This window comes from Callospermophilus lateralis, chromosome 8 (genome assembly GCF_048772815.1).
Source record: "Callospermophilus lateralis isolate mCalLat2 chromosome 8, mCalLat2.hap1, whole genome shotgun sequence".
In the NCBI taxonomy this organism is placed as follows: domain Eukaryota; kingdom Metazoa; phylum Chordata; class Mammalia; order Rodentia; family Sciuridae; genus Callospermophilus; species Callospermophilus lateralis.
Genome location: NC_135312.1, coordinates 50899794 through 50919961, shown reverse-complemented (window position 1 = coordinate 50919961; position 20168 = coordinate 50899794). Strand labels below are relative to the sequence as shown.

General features: G+C 33.7%; 1 protein-coding gene across 4 annotated transcripts in view; it reads left to right on the top strand.

The window, feature by feature from the left end:
• Cenpc (centromere protein C) overlaps positions 1 to 15066 on the top strand; it is a 64625-nt gene extending 49559 nt beyond the window's left edge. For 2 of the 4 annotated variants that reach the window (XM_076865318.2, XM_076865320.2), the window contains 7 exons: positions 472 to 531; positions 2707 to 2811; positions 3553 to 3681; positions 4665 to 4760; positions 6743 to 6897; positions 9749 to 9839; positions 10875 to 15066. In XM_076865318.2, coding sequence (XP_076721433.2) covers positions 472 to 531; positions 2707 to 2811; positions 3553 to 3681; positions 4665 to 4760; positions 6743 to 6897; positions 9749 to 9839; positions 10875 to 10945 — 707 coding nt within the window. In that variant the 3' untranslated portion in view covers positions 10946 to 15066. Of the gene's footprint in view, positions 1 to 471; positions 532 to 2706; positions 2812 to 3552; positions 3702 to 4664; positions 4761 to 6742; positions 6898 to 9748; positions 9840 to 9873; positions 9987 to 10874 lie in introns of those variants that run through there. The other 2 variants (XR_013092204.2, XM_076865319.2) reach the window with 2 other exon arrangements.
• Positions 15067 to 20168: the final 5102 nt, after the last annotated feature.

Below are 20168 nucleotides of genomic sequence, written 5' to 3'. Positions count from 1 at the left end.
GTGTCCAATGGCGAGAGTGGTGTGTTGAAGTCCCCCATAATTATTGTGTTGTGGTCTGTTTGACTCTTGAACTCGAGGAGAGTTTGTTTTATGAATGTTGCAGCACCATTGTTTGGTGCATACAAGTTGATAATTGTTATGTCTTGATGGTGGATGGTTCCTTGATTGATTTTTCTTAATATGGTGCTAAGGATTGAACCCAGTGCCTCACACATACCAGACAAGCACTCTACTGCTGAGCCACAATCCAGCCCTGGTTTTTGTTATTTTTAAATGTTACACTTTCAAGATGTGTTCATGGAAGCGCTGTTTTTCCTTAGTTTTTATTTCTTTGTAATAAAAGCAAAATGTTATGAAATGTATTATTAGGGCAGTATTTAAAATATTTTCACTGGAGTTGGCAAAATGACATACTTTATCAACACGGAATTAAGAACCATTGCTCATAATGCTATCTTTTGCATTTTTCAGATGACTCAAAACTGAAAAGAACTAAAGTGTCACCAGAGAAGAAAACACATCACAAATTAAGTAAAATAATTTTATCTTGTAATACTTCCATTAAAGAAAACTAGAATTAAGTTTGTTTCTAAATATAGCTTAATTTTTTGTAAGCAGGGGAAATAATAATACTATTTGGATTTCTTTTGTAGATAAATTGAAATCACACATTTAGTTCTCATGAGTTTTATAGTAAGTCATCATAGGCCACTGAGTCAGTCTGTTACCCATTTATAAGGTTTTATAGTCTTCTCATTCTGCCTGTAGTAGGTAGCAATTTTTGATTTTGTGTAATCAAAATTAAAAATTCTCTGAAATTGTAATTGCTAAGTAGATAATATCCATCCCCCACAGCTTCTTCCACTTTTATACAGTTAATTCTTAAGTGGCTCGAATGGTAAATAGACAAAGTTGAGAACTGTGAACCCATGAAGAGATTCATGTGAGGATTCAAAATCCACGGTTCCCCAGAAGATACTTACCAGTCAAGATTCATGGAACAGCTCATGTTTGTGTAATGGAGTGGCTTTCTATGCCATATGTAAAGCAATATGTCGATAAAATAATAATGTAACCACAGAGTGGCACCCCACTACTTTTGATATAGTTGTTGATTAGAACAAAGTCATCGTTCTCTAAAGTACAGGTCTCTACCATACTTTAAAGAGGAGATTATAAAAGGATGTGTGTGACCCATTGCCCATTAGCTTAGGATATATCTACCACATGATATGACATAATATGTCAGGGAATTTTTAAGTGCTTAACTAAGGATTTTTAGAGATATTGTAATACCTTGTAATCCTGGTTATTTAACAAAACTTGGCATGATAAAGAGGAAATGATATGGTGGGGAGGAAAGGTGCAAAAAAAGGGTAGTAAAAGTAGTATAAAATGTATCATTTTTACCAGTGATATCTTGCTTGAAAGGGATATATGTTTTATTTTTATTTTTATTGTTTGACAGTGCTGAGGACTGAACTCAGCTTGCCTGCTGGGCACGTGCTTTACCATTGAACTATAACTCTAGTTCCAGGGCTATCAGTTTGATATAATCATAGAGTATCAGGAATGGGAAGGTAACCAATATTAAAGTAAAAAAGCACAGCAAATCCTTGAAGTTACCAAAGTTACCAAGAAAAGAATGGAGAAAATAAATGGTCATTTAATCAAACTAATGAAAATGAAGACAAAGAAGACTCATTGATGTAAAGTAACTCATATATATAAATAAGATGGCAGGACATGGTGGTGCATGCCTATAATCCCAGTTATTTGGGAGCCTGAGGCAGGAGGATTGGAAGTTTGAGGTGGGCCTCAGCAACTTAGTAAGACCCTAAGCAACTTTGTGAGATCCTGTTTCAAAAAACAAATAAAATATAAGAGGGCTAGGAGGGCTAGGGATGCAGCTCAGTGGTTAAGCTCCCCTGCATCGAATTCCTGGTATTAATCAATAAATCAGTAAATAAATAGAGATGAAGGGAATTAAAGGAAGCAGGTTGTTTAACTGAAAAATGTGAATGGATTGATTTTCTCAAGTATTGAGTTTGGTTAAATAATACAAACCTATCTGTTTTTAAAAAATACTTAGGTTTTAAAATAAAAAGTTGAAAATAATTAGGAAGATTACTGTGAACAAAAAGAAAATAGTCTAGTGTTAATATTAGGCAAAGTAGGGAGTTAAGGATAAAACTGATAAATGTGATAAGGAAGAACGTATAATGATAAAGTGAGCACTTTAAGAGGACAGAGAAAGTATAAATTTGTGCACCAACAATTTATCAACTAATATTCATAAACAAAAATGACTAGATAAAGCAAGAAAATTTTAATTTAAACAATATAATTAGGAGGGAGATTTTTTACTGCTTTCAGAATTGAATTAAGCAAAAAAAATAGATAAAACAAAAATAGGTAAGAACATAGGAATTTGATAATATAGCCAACAAACTATTTATATATGGAACTTAACATTTTTTAGATAACATTGTCAACCCTGGGTATTAAAGTTTTATGTCTTTACCAATCTAGAGGCCTAATTTTTTACTCTCTTTAATCATTAACCCAAATGTATCTTAAAAGTTTTTTCTTGTCTTTTGTCTAGAACCATTCATCTTTTAAAAGGTAATATTAATCTTTCCACTGCTGAATATAATCCAACTAAACATTTATATGTGTATTTTTGTTTTTGACATATTTTTATAGTTTTGCCCTCCAACACACCAAATGTCCGCCGGACCAAGAGAATACGTTCAAAACCTTTGGAATACTGGCGAGGAGAGCGAATAGATTATCAAGAAACATCATCAGGTAAAACCTAATTTACACTGTAGTGTCTGATAATAAAAACAATAAGAAGGTTAAATATAACTTACTTATGATTAATATGTGCCAGACACTGTCCTGCCACTTATGTACATTACTTTATTTAATCATCATTTCTCCCCCAATGTGATAAAAAAAGGATTCAAATCCTTATTGGTCTGATTACTATAGAGATGCTGATTTTTTTTTTTTTCTTTTTGGTAGGTGTATTTTTGTGTATGGTTTTGTAGAGTATTGTTTTATCTGACAAGGATTTTAATTGTATAAAAATCTGCATTGTTAGAACATGAGAAAATTATTATTCTTACCAGCCATTTTCTTATCATAGTTTTCTACAAAATGATAGAGGTTGGGTTAAGAAGTATAGTGTTATCTTAAAGTTATTTCCTTCCTTTGATGGATATAGCTAAGTCAAAGGGCACTCATATGTGGCTTACTACTAATAGTTTATCACTAGCTTCAGCTTTTTTTGTTTTGTTTTAAACCCTCTACTGATAACTGTGATTTCAAGGAATTAACAATGATCAATCCTATTTTATCAATGCTTCTAGATTAGCATGTTAAAGATACAAGTGCAATTGATTATTATTTGAACTACTAAAATTTAGTAACAGTAATATTCTCTTTGTTTCTTTGAAAGGAAATGTACCATATTTAAAGAGTTTTGTTTCAAACTTTTTACTTTTACAGATATAATATTTTATCTTTTTTGTTGTTAAATTTCAGGAGAATTTGTGATTGGTGGAATATTGTCCCCAGTCACAGTAACATCTAAAAGAAAGGCAAAAGGAAACGTGGAAAGAGTCAAAAAAGTAACTAATAGGAAGAGGATGTGTCTTGATAATGATGAAAGAAGTATGAACTTATTTCTGAAAGTAACTTTTAGATTTTATTTGTTTGTTTGTTTCTTTGTTTATTGGGTACTGGGGATTGAACTCAAGGGCACTTGACTACTAAGCCACATCCCCAACCCTACTTTGTATTTTATTTAGAGACAGAGTCTCACTGAGTTGCTTTGCACCTTGCTTTTGCTGAGGCTGGATTGGAATTTGTAATCCTTCTGCCTCAGCCTCCCAAGCTGCTGGAATTACAGGCATGTGCAACTGTGCCAGGCTTAGATTGTATTTTCAATAACATAGTACTTTGAGAAGAACTCACTCCAAAATACTATAGGTAAAATTCACTTTTTAATGTCCACTTTTTCCCAAATTTTGAAAGCATTGAGCTGGGTGCCCTAGTACATGCTTATAATCCCAGTGACTCAGGAGCCTGAGGTAGGAGGATCACAAGTTCAAGGCCCACCTCAATAATTTAGTGAAACCTTGTCTCAAAATGAAAAAGAAAAAAAAAAAATGCAGCTTGGTGGTAAAGCACCCCTGGGTTCAATTTCCAGTACCAGAAAGAAAAAAAAATAAAACGTGAGTAAATTTACTTTTCATGTATAAATTCCCCAGTCTAATGAATCTTAAAAGTTATCCATACTGAAACTATGCTTACAACAGACATGTTAATGAATTTTTTCTGAAGTGTATTGAGTGTCTCAGGAAATATGCAGAACATTGTTTGGCTTTTTGATGATGTAAGAATTTAAGAGTTGACATGTTATAATGTCCCTTATAGCGAATAGGAAGTTTAGGGTGTTTGCTTCTATTTTAAATATTGTGGGTTTTTTAATTATTATTTTTATTTATTATAGTGGTCATTTATAAGTAGGAAGAGTCTGTTATGTCTCTGACAGTTTGCAACTTGTCTGTTGCTATATTTTGTACTGTACTTTTTTATAATTGAGAATTAATTTTAAGTAACTAGTTTATATTTCATTGGTATTTCTTTTGCAGAGAATAAATTAATACTAAATGTTGATATATCTCTAAGAGATCCTTTGCAGCCAACACCAGTAAAGGACCCAGAAACAAGAGAGATTGTTCTCATGGGTAAGATCAGAAATGATATAGAAAATATCTAATTTACCAATAGGAAAGAGGAAACTCTTGGCTTGATGATCAATCTGCATACCCCTTCCCCCGCCCGCCCGCTCTTTCAGCACTAAATTTTAGTTCAAATAAGTAGCCTATATGAGGACAACTTTGGGGGGCATTGATGGTAGATAGCCTCCAAGGATATGTATTATCAGGCATTTGTCCTCTGGAGTACAGGTGCTAACACTACCATCAGGAGTGTTGTCTCGCATGGGGTCTAGGACATATGGTTGTAGGGTCTTTTCATGGGAAATGGGGAATTTTACCATGTTAGCTGGCAGATCTCAGGATATACTCTTACTGTGGGAGCAGGCAGGAATTATTGGCCTGGCACAGATAGTCTTCTGGTCCTACAAATGCCAGTAATGGTACCTGGATTGTGAAACTTCTGTGAGGATCACCATCAAGGGCATCAATCCACCATACAAATGCTAGCCTTAACTTGAAGGCTGGCACAAGATCCTAGAAGCCTCCTACTCTATTATACAGGTATTAAACATTTAGTTCTGGGAGGCCATAAGAGGTTTCAAGGGACATGTTATAGTGGGGTGGGGGTTTAGGGAAAATTTAGCTTTTTACCAACCAGGCAATATTTATATGTAAGAAATACTTAAATATCTTAACAACTGTTAGTTGTACCAGTTAGTACTGAAGATTCTTTGTCTTAAGTCAGAAGACCAGTAAGGTCATTATTGTATTCCACTTAAAATTTTGGCTCTGAAATAGATTCCATTTGATATTTTATGTCTTAGCTAAAGAATTTCTACATTGAGATTATTTGACAACAGAGGTTAAAAAAAAAGAAAAGTGTTTCGTGTAAAAAACATTGATATTTAAAAAGTGTTTTTTTTTTTTTTAGTCATGCATAATGTTAGGATACATTTTAATACCCTTCTAACAGTCAAGCATCTTATTTTCAATGATTTCTCATTCTGTAGTTTATATTTTGCTGTGCTTCTTCTGTAGGAGTTTCTCTATTCTCTTTTTTAATTCATTAACTATGTCTATGTTTACAAATTTAATCTACTTTTTAAATTCTATAATCCTAGTTGGTCCTCTTTTGACTTTTGTATTCAAGTTTAGTAATCCTATGTTCTGGTTTCCTGAATGTTATTAAATTTCTTTGATTTAAAAAAAATTGCTATTCTCTAGTAGGTTAGAAAAGTTGTGTTGTTAACAGTTCACTTTCTTTGGTAAATATGCACATTTTCTGCATCTGGGGGAACACTAATGTTCCCAGAGAAATAATAATGTCAGAAACTGATGATTAAGGAGTGTATTAATTACAGGTCCAAAAAGGAAGTTTTTTAAATAAAAGGGAGCTTTTTGAAATTGAGATAGTAATTTGTGAGCAACAGTTAAAACTCTGACTTCTAGTAGCCTTTTCTTGATAAATAAAAATCTCATTATTTAAACCTCAATCAAGTAGAAAATTAGCAGCAGCAGAAAATAATTTATTATGATGATCATAAATTTGTATTTTGGTCCATGTGAAACTTTTTAAAGATACTGAGTTTTTTCTTGTGTCTCATTTAATTTTATTTTCCATCTTGGCCACCACAGAAATAATATTAATACCATTATTTCTATTAAGCTAATTGTAACAAAGCACTCACTTTGTGTCAGACATTGTTTTAAATTGTTTGCATACATTAACTCTTTGATGTTCACAGCAACTCTTTAATACAGATTAACTATCATTATTCATTTTTACAGAAAAGGAAATTGAGGTACAGAGAGAGAGAGCTTATGATGATTAAGGAGTGCAAGATTTGACTTCTGGCATTCCAGCTACAAAATCAATGATCTTAATTATTTTTGTCTTTCTAAGGCAGGTTTTATATCTAGAAGTACACATAATATACATGTGTACATGTTTTTGTCATTGAGCATTATCATTACTATTATTTTATATTTGTATTACTATTTCCTCTTAGATCTTATAAAGCCACAAGATACATATCAGTTTTTCGTGGAACATGGTGGATTGAAAGTATATAAAATTTTGGATACACCTTTATTTTCTACTGGGAAATTGATATTAGGACCCTATGAAGAAAAGGGAAAACAGCATGTTAGCCAAGATATATTAGTAAGTATATTTCTTCGTTTATTTATGCTTTGTTATAGATGCTACTTCATTTTATTGGATTGGATGAGGCATTATGCTATTTCCTTACTAATGAAATTCTATCACTACAATGCATAATTTTTTTTTTAAATATTTATTTTTTAGTTTTAGGTGGACACAGTGTCTTTATTTGATTTTTATGTGGTGCTTTTGTTTAAAATCTGTTCAGAATCAACCAGCCAACTTAATAGCACCTTTTCTGTATATAGCACTATAACCTTGAGGTTCCTAGTTCTAAGGAATGGTCTTTACTTAAAATCTAGTTTCCTTAAAATCAAGTTTTCAAACAAATCATTAGAATTTTACAGCTGAGGGCTGGGGTTATAGCTCAGTGGTAGAGCACTTGCCTCTCCTGCATGAGGCACTGGGTTCGATCCTCAGCACCACATAAAAATAAAATTAAAGATATAAGGTCCATCTACAACTAAAAAATATTTAAAAAAAAGAATTTTATATCTGAGGGGATTTTAGAGATCAAGTTTAATTCCAAATTTTTCTGGTCATGCAGTTGAGAAACAGAAGTTAAAAGACTTAAAAAACTTAAGTAGTTAGCAGTAGACTCAAGATTAAGAGCTAGTTGCTTTAGTAAGTACTATGTAAAAATCTATTTTATATATATATATAACACTATTACTGATTAAAGTTATTATGAAGTTCAAAGTAAAACAGTCAGTCTTTCTCCCTCTTTCATACCCTGTTGGAGCTATTCTGAAAAATTGGTCTTTTAGTATGTGTGTGTGTGTGTGTGTGTGTGTGTGTGTGTGTGTGTGTATACATATATATATATATATGTATGTATGTATGTATGTATATTTCTGTATTTTTAATTTAAAAATTGTAGAATTTGGAAAGCGTCAAATTTTAAGGATGTTTAACATTATAACATCACTTTAAAAATGAGATAACTAAGGAATATCATTTGGTATGGGACATTTGAGGAATCTGTGAAATCATGAGTTATTGAAGTATCACATTCAAAAGGGAGGAAGTATAACAAGAATTCTGTTTTTGAATAATTTGAGATATTCATGAATTCAGTCTTAACATGCTCTTATCTCCATGCATTATTTAAAGAATAAAATAATGTTTTTTAAAGCATAAATATTCCCTATGAAATGATGAAAGAATATTAATGAAGACAAATATTATGGTACTGCCTTTTTATGTAAAAAGGAAACTTGAATAAAAAACATTTGAAAGTATTTAACCTGCTTAATACTTAGAGTACTCAGAGTGATTCAAATTTAAAAACAAATAACACTTTACAGTTACTCAGTTAGTACAAATTATTGGAAAAATATTCATACCCTGTGACTTATGGATGTCATTTCTAGAAATTTTTCCTAGGGTAATAATTTTAAAGTTGGGAGAAGAAGAAGTTGATCATATGTATTTATTGTAACATTGACTATAATTGCAAAAGTTGAAAATTAGTGAAATGTGCTGCAGGAAGAAAATGGTTATATTTTTATTTTGACTTAATAGGATGAGCTTTTATATGATATAATAAATAGCACTTCCAGGCACTGCACTGAGCATTTTAAAATTATTTTTAGCATATTATTTTCACGACTAGTCATATAAAATTATCTTTGCAGTAATGTTTATGGTACAAAATAGAAAATACTTTATCTTTTTTCCTGTCTAGAATTTCAAAATGTAAATGACAAGTTAAAAAGAATGTAGAAAAGTAACCTTACTGTGTGATTATACTTGATAATTATTTCTTTTAACTATTCTCTAATTTTCTTATAAAAATGAGAGTTAAGGTGTTTTTCTTAGTAATAATAATATGAAGAGTATTTTTACATTTTTAAAACATGAAACACATGCTTTAAAAAACAATAAAGGGACAAGTTAGAGAACCAGTGTAGGCTGTAACTTTCCTTAAAACAGTTCTCAAAATGTTGTTGGGTCTGTGTTCTTTTGTGGAGACTCTGAGGATGAATCAGGTTACAAATTTTTCTAGTTTTATACATGTTGTTGACAGAATTCAGTTCATTGTGTTTATAGGACTGAGGTTCTCATTTGGTCTCTGGCTGTTGGCCAGGATCTTATTCTCAATTTATAGAAATAATCCATGCTCCTTGGCCAGTGGTTTCCTTATCTTTACTAGCAACAGCAATACAAAGTCTTTTTGTGCTTCAAATTTCTCTGCCTTCTCTTTCTGCCTTGTTTTTCCTCTGCTTCCTGGAGAAAGTTTTTTTATTTTTTAAAGTCTCATATAATTAGGAAGAAAAGTTTATTTTGGATCATGGTTTCATTGACTCAGTCTGTGGTTGACAGCATTTAGCCCCTAGGCCTGGTGTGAGGCAGAAGGGAGACAGAAAATCATGGTGGAAGAGTGTGCTGGAGGAGAACTACTCAGTTCATGCCAGCTACTATGGAAAGAGGGAGGGTGAGGGATGGGGAAGGGAAGGGAGAGGGAGGGACAGGCAGAGACAAAAGTTTGAATCCTCAGTGATTTACTTTCTTTAGCCACACCCTACCCGTTTATAGTCTTCACCCATTTAATCCATTCAAATGAATTAATGTATTGATCAGAGTTATGACTGTTGTAATCCAATAATTTCACCTCTGAACATTCTTGCAATTTCTCATATAGGAGTTTTTGGGAGTTACCCTATATCCAAACCATAACCTTACTAAGGATTATTAATCTCCCATCTTAAGATCCTGTTTGCTAACATATTCATAGGTTCTACATATTAGAGCATCATCATCTGTGGGAGTTGTTATTCTGACTACTGCATTTCCTTTGCTGGGTTTTGAAGTTCAATTTGAAATGAGATTTTACTTTTTGATTTTACAGATCTTTTATGTTCACTTTGGTGACCTTTTGTGTACTTTATATGAATCACCTTATTTCATAACTACTGGGGATACTTTCTATGTTCCTTCAGGTAAGAATAACTAAAGACATTTTATTTCATGTAGTTATAGTCTCCATATAGTTGTTCACATGCAGCATGAAAATGGAAGCCTTAATTGTCAACAAAGTGCAACACAATTGCAAAGAAGTTTGGTACATATTTTTCTTTCATCATTAGGTAAGTATATTAGTATATTGATACATGAAAATTGAATAAGTTTATGTTAGAATATAAAAATACTAATTAGAACATATGTTGCATTCTGTTAGTAAAGGGTAATTATTTCCTCCCTGGTATCTCTGAGATATTGTAGCTGAACAGTTTTTAGTGGATTATTTTAAACATATAAAATAATGTGCTATTGAAGTACACAAATTTTTGGAAACAGATACTTTAATTCATTCATTTGTTCATTCACCCATTTGACAAATATAAGTTAAGAGTTTACTATGGCCAAGCATTGCTTTAAGAGTTTGGGATAAATATAGTGAACAAAACAGGAAAAAATTTAAACTTAACAGAGCTTACATTATGTAGGGAGACAATAATAGTAACTATGTTTATGTAGTCTTTAGTATCTGCTAATACTGTTGTAAATATGAATTTGGTCAATATGTATCAATTTCTGATAAATAGAAATCACAGAAATAATACTTAATACTAATATACCTACTGTATGTGACGCTGTCCATGGATATTTCACTTTTGTTATTTATTACCTTATTTATTATTAAGACTAGTCTTTTTTAAATGTTGAGATTTTATTTTACTTAACACTGTATGAATATTTAGGGAAATCCACAGCAATTTCAAAGATTGATTTCAAAAAGAGATTTCCTTTCCCTTTCCCCCTGTCTAACTTAACTCTGCATTTGTTATGAAATAATTTTGTATTTTTCAAGCCTTATCTGGATCAGTAGATGGTGGTTAGCTCTTGGATCTTTCAGTTTAAGTGAATTCTTTTTATATTATGTTTTATGTACTGTAACTTTCAGATGATGACTAAATTCAAAAGTAATGATTCCTGTGAAAATAATTTTAATTTTCTTATTATTTTATTTTTAGGTAATTATTATAACATCAAAAATCTCCTAAATGATGAAAGTGTTCTTCTTTTTACTCAAATTAAAAGATGAAGGATGAAGCAGGTTTAAATATGTGGGTATTTATGTATATGTGTATAAAATATACATGTACACACAAGTATAAAGCAGCTTGTATAGTTGACATTTATTTTTGTAATTGTATTTTAAAATAAAAATTTTATTCAGCTTTGTGTAAATGTGTATTAGATAAACATTTCAGACTCGCACGAGTATCTTCAAATTTTTCTGTGAACACACATCACCTGTAGTGATATTATTTTAACAACATGAAAAGCATACCAAAACCACTACTCCTTCAATGAATATAGGACATATATTTTTACCAGAAGAGAGCTGATTAATATGTCAGTTGATTTAAAATTAGTTTTGCCAAATTCTCATTTTAAATTATTGAGCATTAAAGAACTGTAGTAAATGTTTGTTTCTAGGGCTTCTGTAACAAATTATCACAAACTGAGTGACTTAAACTAATAGAAGTTTGTTATCTTAGTTATGGAGGCTTGAAGTCTGAAATTAAGGTGTTGTGAGGGCCATGATGTCTCAGAAACCTGGAGAAAGAATGATTTCTTCCCTCTTTCTGATTTCTCTTGAAATGCTGGCAATCTTTGGTATTCCTTGGCTTGCACCTACTTCAATCCCTGCCTCCATTGTTAAATTATATTCTTGCTTGGCATGTCTTTGTCCTCACATGACATTTGTTTGATTATAACAATTCGAACTTTTCTTCTATCTTGTTTCCGTTTGTATTTTCTGCAGGAAGTGATACCCTGCGCCATTGCTTTCTGCATGTGGCCTCCTTAGCTCCTTTTAATATTAAAAGGAAATGCTTCAGAAACAACTCTGTGCTAACAAAGTTGAATTTGGGTTTTATTTTGCGGGGGGGGGGGCTATAAATATATATTATAATGATTGTCAGTTCTAAAGAAGTTTATTTCATGTGAATTATTTTTAGGCTGACCCTCTTCATGCCTCTTTAATAGTTAAATATACATACACATTGAAAATAGGTTTGGTATCTGGTCTGAGAAAGAATGAAGTCATGATAGGCTTTGTTAAACCACATTTTGTGTGTGTGTGTTTTTTTTTTTTTTTTTTTTTTTAATTTCATTAAAAAAAAAAAAGAGTTGGGTGCAATGGTGTACACCTGTAACCCTAGAGGCTTGGGAAGCTAAGACAGGATGATCATGAGTTCAAAACCAGCTTCAGCACAAGCGAGATGCTCAGCAACTCAGTGAGACACCCTGTCTGTAAATAAAATACAAAATAGGGCTGGGGATGTGTCTCAGTGGTTGAGTGCCAGAGTTCAATCGCCACTCCCCACCCCCAAAAAAAAGAATTATTCCTCTTTACATTACAAATAATACCATAAAGATAAGTTGATCTCACAATACATACTGGCTACAAATTTATTTGTGTTACAGTTGCTAAATATAATGCTTCTCAAGGGGATTGGGAAATTAAAAATTATTAAATGGGCATCTGGCACAGAAATAATGACAGTCTAGACCTAAGGAGTTACATCATTTAAATGGTTTTAATCCTGGGAATATGTTAAAACATTCAATATGATATGTTTTTGGAATTATGTGTTTGCTACTAATTCTCTTTTGTGTTGTAATAATAGGTTGCCATATCTTCCAGCAAGGCATCTGAGAACTTCAAATACTAGCTCATCACTTGTGCTTAAAAAAAAGGTGGGGGGGGGGGAGATTTTGAGAATGGTGAATGAATTATGATCTTTGAAATGCCAAGTGACAGGCAACACCTCCCATGGGAATTTTTTAATGCATTTGAGAGCCAAACCTTGAAAAATTGGCCTCAACAAAGAGTGTAAAAATCTTCATAGTTAGATAAAATAAAACTGATTAGGAAAATACATTAATTTAGGCACATAAAGCTCAAATATGAATTTGCCATGAAATTATGAGCTCAAAAATATAAGGTTTTTTAAAGAGCAAAACAAAAACCATAATTACTCTTGTAAAGAGACATGTTGAACTACTTTATCAGATCAGTTCACTTTGAGTTCAGATTAGAGTAAGTTCAGATATTTAAAATATAGAGTAAAATCTTCAGGAGAAAAGTTTTTTTTTAAAAAAAGGAAAACATTTAGAATCTTTCCATTGTTCCCTCTTGGTACTCAAGCATTCAGGGGAGGTTATTAACAGTGTGGTAAAGACACCCAGTTAAGGCAGAACAGAAGAGGCTCAGATTTAAACATGACATCTTTTTCTCTTTAGGCAGTCAAGTCAGAAATCACTTGAATTTTTAAAAGGGCTACTTTTTTCCTGTGGTCTTAAATCTTACATGATTCTCTGAAAATGTGGTGCTATAGTTTATGTTTTTTTTTCTGAAGACCCTATTCCAATGAGGTTTTAACTGAGGAGGCAAAATTGTCTATATTTGTGATTTACATTCATTACCCTAATGTTTATCACAATGGCTTCATGGACAGAGGCCTGGTTTGTTTAATTGTTGATGGGCCTTTATTTTTAATCATTTGTTTATATGAAAAAGAACCCAGTGCCTCACACATGCAAAGCAAGCACTCTACCACTGAGCTACAACTCCAGCCCTGCAAAACTTCTCTTAAAGCTTTGGCCAGAGTTTCAACTCCCGCCCACATCTCAGGAAACAGCTTCTACTAAGCAGGGGAAGGGGCTGTAGGAGATGCTACAGGTTGAAGAGTGTTTAACTTTTTACAGCCTTTAACAGTGTTTCTAAAGCCAGAAATCAGGTCAGAAGCCAAACATTTCATGTGATTACAAGATGGATCAAGACAATTTCATATCAAAGACCATGGGGATTTTGTCCAGTTCCTTGGTCACATAGCTAGCATGCATATTCACTGAGTTTCTCCCATGACTTTACACCTACGGCTCCCTCCTCAAGTAACCAAGGAAAAGTTTTAATAACAAATTCTAAAATCTGTGGCAACTGCCTTCTCTATGGGGCTGTCCTGTAATTTAAACATAGTCTTCAACATAGTAACATAGGGATCCCTTTCTTCTAAACTGTCCTGAATTTTACAGCAAGCTATGTATAAAGACTTGCTTGTCTCCTTCCTACTTTAATGGACATGTATCGTTTTTTAGGAGCATCCCACTCACCTTGAAAAATGAATTCCTCGTGTGTCTGTGTTGGTCCCTGTTCAGGTGCCAAATGTCCATCCCGTGTGAAAGTGTATTCAGGGCAACACAAACTAGTCAGTAAGGGGATTATGAAAAGACACATATAAACTAGAGGAAAAGGCAGGGCGGTTTGGTTCGGCCTGCCTCTGATGGAGGAAGACTGACCACAAGCAAGCTTGGCACGTTTATCATATAGGTTTAAACATCAGAAGGATTTATTGTCAGAAAGCCTTTTCAAGATAAAACTGAAGCTGAGGGTAAAAGCAGCCCAATTAGGCTTATCAGCTTTTGGCTATAATTCTCTACCTCTGGGCAGCAAGTACTTGAACCCAAGGTTATGAACTAAAACTTCTTGGCTAGCAAGGAATTTCCCTTTGAACAGGGTGTCACCATACAATTGGTTGTTTTTTCTTTGCCTTTGCACTAAGACATTCCCAAGGGAGTTGTCTCCTCTGTTTCTGGGAGGTTCAAAGACCCATATTTTATTGTCTTTTCTGAGTTTCCCCATTTTTTGTTAAATTGTTTGGTAGGCATTGCATGTTTCTTAATGCTGTGGTAAATTTTATTTTTTCATTTTCCAAGTGTTAATTTCTAATGTATAGAAGTACAACTTATTTTTGTATGTATTTTTTGTTTATATTCCATGACCACATCAAATTCAGATCATTAGTTTTTTGTTTTTAGGATTTCGTAGGATTTTCTATGCATGTATTCTGTGTATACTGTCACATCTGTGAATAAAGACATTTTGACTTCTTTTAGTCTTTGCATTTTTTATTGTTTCATCTTGCTTTATTCTAGGACTTTCAGTATACTGTTGAGTAGAAGCAGTCTTCCTGCTTTGTGCTCAAGCTTAACAACATTCAGTTTTTTAATATGAAGTATAATGTTGGCTGTAAACTTTTCACATATATTTTATCATATTAAGAAAGTTCTTCATGTTTTTATTTTGATGAGATTTTTTAGAAATTAAGAATCTGTTTATCTTTGTCTACTGAAACAGTCATTTGGTTTTCTTGTTTATTCTGTTGGTGAAAAAAAATTTTTAAACTCTACTTGCATTTCTGTATAAAAAACCCTTGGTTATGCTATGGTATTTACAAATCATTGGATTCAACTTGTTAATATTATTAAAATTTTAAATTTTATTAAAATTTTTTTTTGTTGTGTCTAAATCTATGAAGGAATTTTTCTGTTTATTATGACTTGGCCAGGTGTTAGTATGAAGGTCATTCAGATCTTATCAAGTGCAACTCATTTACATCTCAAGTGTTAGAAAGAATTATAAGTACTGCCATACAGACCTGGAATTTTTTTTATGGAAAGATTTTTAATTATGGGTTAGCTTCTTTTTTATAAGTATCATTGTTGATGATTTCTATTTCTTCAGTTTTAATAAATTTGGCTTATATCTAAATTTGGAAGAATTTGTCTTTAATTTTTTCCAGTTGATTTTCATAATGTTCATAATCTCCCTCAAAGTCTCAATAGCTTGAGATTTGACAGTCTTCAAGAAAATGTTTAAGTTAATATAAAAAGCTCACTGCAGTATCTGGAGCACACATGTGCAATGTAGTTGTTTAATTTTTCTTCTTTTTTCTTAGTCTTTCTAGCTAATCTAGCATAAACTAGCTAAATCAGTTTTGTTGCACTTTTGAAATAATTAATCTTTGATTACAGCAGTTTTATACATTCCTTGGAGAGGGCAGGGACTTCACATACATCATAGCAAATCATCACACACCGCGGGAAAATCAAATAACAACTCTAAAACATGATTAGCACATTCACTGGCGGGAACAAGTTGGGTAGGGGTGATTGGTCAGTACAAAAGGGGTATTCATTTGAACTGATTGGTTTAAGCCAAGAGGGGTGTATGTGCTGAACTACATGGTTTCCCAACATGTTATCAACTACCATAAACTACTGGGAGGGTCATCTGGCATCCCAGGTATTTCCCTGTCTCATGCTGATTGGTGTTGGGAAACCATATAGTTCAGCACGTACTCCCCTCATGGCTTAAACCAATCAGTTCAAATGAATCCCCCTCTTTTACTGGCCAATCACCCTTACCCAACTTGTTTCCACCAGGGAATGTGCTAATCATGTTTTAGAGTTGTTTTATGATTTTCCCTCGGTGTGTGATGATTTGCTAAGAGATGCTATGATGTATGTGAAGTCCCTGCCTTCCCCAAAGAGTATAAAACTGTTTCAAACCCTGGGTTCATGCGGGGCCTGTCAGCCTCACCAGTTGCTGTGTGTGCACGGAGGTCAGAGCTAGCTCGCAATAAACACCTCTTTGCTGCTGACATCGATCTTGGTCTCTGGTGGTCTTTTGGGGGTCCCGAATTTGAGCATAACATCACTATAGGTCCAAAGGCAAAAGGGCCATGTTGTCATGGACTGAAATATCTAAAACTTTGAGATAAAGAAACCCTTTACTTCTTTCAGTTGATATTTTCAGGGTTTTATCACAGAAATAGAAATCTGACTAATACAGAAATTTGTAGTGGGACTATTGTGGTGACACACCTGAAGCCTTTGGAATTTGTTTGCAGAAGGACTTTGGAAAATTTGGAAGAAATAAGGTAGAGAAAGTCTAGAATGCTATAAGGCTTAAGGAACATTCTGGTGGGGTCTCAAAAGACCCATGACAGAGTTGGTAAGGTTTCAGATAGAAATGAAGACACTCCTAAGAATTGGACTACAGGCCACTCATGTTACATTCTGGCAGTAACTTATCTATATTTTATTCATGCTCTGAGTCTTTGTAGGAGCTAAGTTTGAAGGTGATAGACTAATTAATCTGGTAGAAATAATTTCAAGTCAGCACAACATTTAGACAGTGGTATGAGTATTGCTTGCTAATTTTAGCTGAATTTACAGTGATAATTTGGAGTAAAAGGCAGATTGACAGATTTTTAAAATTTGCAGTTTGTCCAGAAAAGAAATGTGTTTAAAGTTGTGGCCCAGTAAGGTGATGTTGCTAAGGAGTTTAGTGCCATCAAAAAGAAGCCAAAGACTTTGTACCAGGACAATAGGAAAGATGCTTAAAGGGCATCTTGGGAATCAGCAAGACACCACCCATCCCATCATAGGCTTTTTTATTGGAGAGAGCCCCAGGCTACCTAAGGAACTATTTTAGTGAGATTCATGTTCTCATTGTCATCCATCCAGGCACTCAGACTGATTGCTACTGCCATGGTTAAAACAGATACAGGGCTGGGGATACAGCTCAGTTGGTAGAGTGCTTGCCTCACATGCACAAGGCCTTGCATTCAATCCCCAGCACCAAACAAAACAAAACAGAAAACAAAACAAAAAAAAAAAAACCCAGATATAATAACAGCACAAACTATTGGTACACTTTGGCATCAGCTCTGCAGTACTCATTTTTTTCAGACATGCAGAATATAGGAATTATGGGGTTATTGAGACTTTACTAAGATTCCAAAAGAAGGGCTGGGAGGCCAGACAGTGTGTGGAAAGGTCCCTAAAAGCAGTGTCACATGGGAATGAAGCTGAAAATGAAGCTAAAGTTGCAGTGGAGACTCTAGGGTGTTAGAGATGCCAGGAATGTGAATCACCTCCCAAGGAAAGGTGCAGGCAGCAACAAAGAACAGTCCCAAAGAGTAAGCAGTTGGGCCACAGTCAGTAAAGCTATAGAGGCAGGGATACCCAAGTCCTTGGAGTCTCATGCCATGTGCCCTAGATGGTGGATTTGGAGCTACAGGATTTAATGTTTTCCCTGCCAGGTTTCAGTCTTGCTTTTGTTCTATTCCTTCTAATTTTTTTTCCTAATCATCCTTTTTGGATATGGGAATGCTTATCCTGTGATGTTGTATCTTTGAAGTACGTACCATTTTTTTTTTTTTTAATCTTACAGGGCTCAAAACTAAGTTTGCCTTGAGTTGCAGAGATTTTGAACTTGTACTTTTGAGCAATGCTGGAACTATTAAGACTGGGGAAATGCTTGGAGATGGATCAAATACATTTTGCATTGTGATAAGGGCATGTGCCTTTGGGGCCAGGGGCAGAATGTTATTATCTTAAATGTTCCCCAAAGACTCATATCCTAAAGGCTTGGCCACCAGCCTTAGGTATTATGGCAGGTGGTAAAACCTTTGGGGGAGGTGAGGCCTAGTGAAAGGAAGGTCATTAGAGTTGTGTCTTTGAAGAAGATATTTAGATCCCTATACCTTCCTTTACGTTTTGTTTCCTAGCTACCTTGAAGTGAGTAGGTTTGCTCTTTTATGTAATTTTTGCAATGGTGTTCTGTCTTGGAAAAGACATAAAACATAATGGGGCCAATCACCTGTGGACTGAAACCTCTAAAACCATACGCCAAAATAAGCCTTTTCTTCTTATAAATTGATTATCTCAGGTAGCTTGTCACAGATACTCCATGACTCATGATGGGATTATATCTGATAAATGCATTGTATGTTGAAAATATTATGTGAAAAATACACTTAATACACCTAACCAACCAAACAATGCAGCTCAAAAAAGCAGTAGTGCACTGTAGAAATGGCCATTTATTCTCATGATTGCATGGCTAACTGGGAGCTGTGGCTGCTGATATTGTCCAGCATTGCAAGAGAATATCATACTTCATATCATCAGCCTGATAAAAGATCAAATTCAAATTTTGAAGTATAGTTTCTAGTTAATGTATATCACTTTCACACCATAATGAAAATAAAAAAATCTTAAATTGAACCATCATAAGTTTCCATATATATATGATAAAATTTATACTTCACCATTTAAAATAATCTTTTTTCCTTAGTTGTTGATAGATTTTTATTTATTTTTAAAATTTATTTATATGTGGTGCTGAGAATTGAACCCAGTGCCTTACAAGACATGCCAGGCAAGTGAACTACTGCTGAGCCACAGTCCCAGCCCTACACTTCACCATTTTTTTTTCTTTTTTTTAAATTGGTTTTATTTTTAAAATACATGACAGTGGAATGCATCCCAATTCTTATTACACATATAGAACAATTTTTCATACCTCCGTTTGTATATAAAGTATGTTCACACCAATTCATGTCTTCATACATGTACTTTGGATAATGATGTCTATCACATTCTACCATCCTTGCTAATCCCCTGCCCCCCCTTTTCCCTTCTATCCCTCTTCCCTGTGTAGAATTCATCTATTTCTCCCATACTTCCCCTCCCTACCCCACTATGAATCAGCCTCCTTATATCAGAGAAAGCATTTGGCATTTTTTTTTTTTTTTAGTTTGGCTAACTTCATTTAGCATTATGTTCTCCAATGCCATTCATTTACCTGCAAATACCATGATTTTATTCTCTTTTAATGCTGAGTAAAATTCCATTGTGTATATATGCCACACTTATTTTTATCCATTCATCCACTGAAGGGCATCTAGGTTGGCTCCTCAGTTTAGCTATTGTGAATTGTGCAGCTATAAACATTGATGTGGCTGTGTCCCTGTAGTATGCTGTTTTTAAGTCCTTTGGGTATAGACCGAGGAGAGGGATAGATGGGTCAAATGGTGGTTTTATTACCAGATTTCCAAGGAATCTCCATACTGCTTTCCGTATTGGCTGCACCAATTTACAGTCCCACCAGCAATATGTGAATGTACCTTTTTCCCACATCCTTGCCAACACTAATTGTTGTTTGTCTTCATAATACCTGCCATTCGGACTGAAGTGAAATGGTATCTTAGAGTAGTTTTGATTTGCATTTCTCTATTTGCTAGAGATGATGAACATTTTTTCATATATTTGTTGATTGATTGAATATCCTCTTCTGAGATGTGTCTGTTCAGGTTTTTGGCCCATTTATTGATGGGTTATTTATTTATTTGGTTTTTAGCTTTTTGACTTCTTTATATACACTAGAGATTAGTACTCTATCTGATGTGTGAGGGGTAAAATTTTGCTTTCAACATGTAGGCTCTCTATTCACTTCACAGATTGTTTCTTTTGCTGAGAAGAAACTTTTTAGTTGGAGTCCATCCCATTAATTGATTCTTGGTTTTAATTCTTGTGCTATAGGATTCTTATTAAGGAAGTTCGGGCCTAATCCCACATGATTGAGATTAGGGCCCATTTTTTTTTTTTTTTTTTTTTTCCTATTA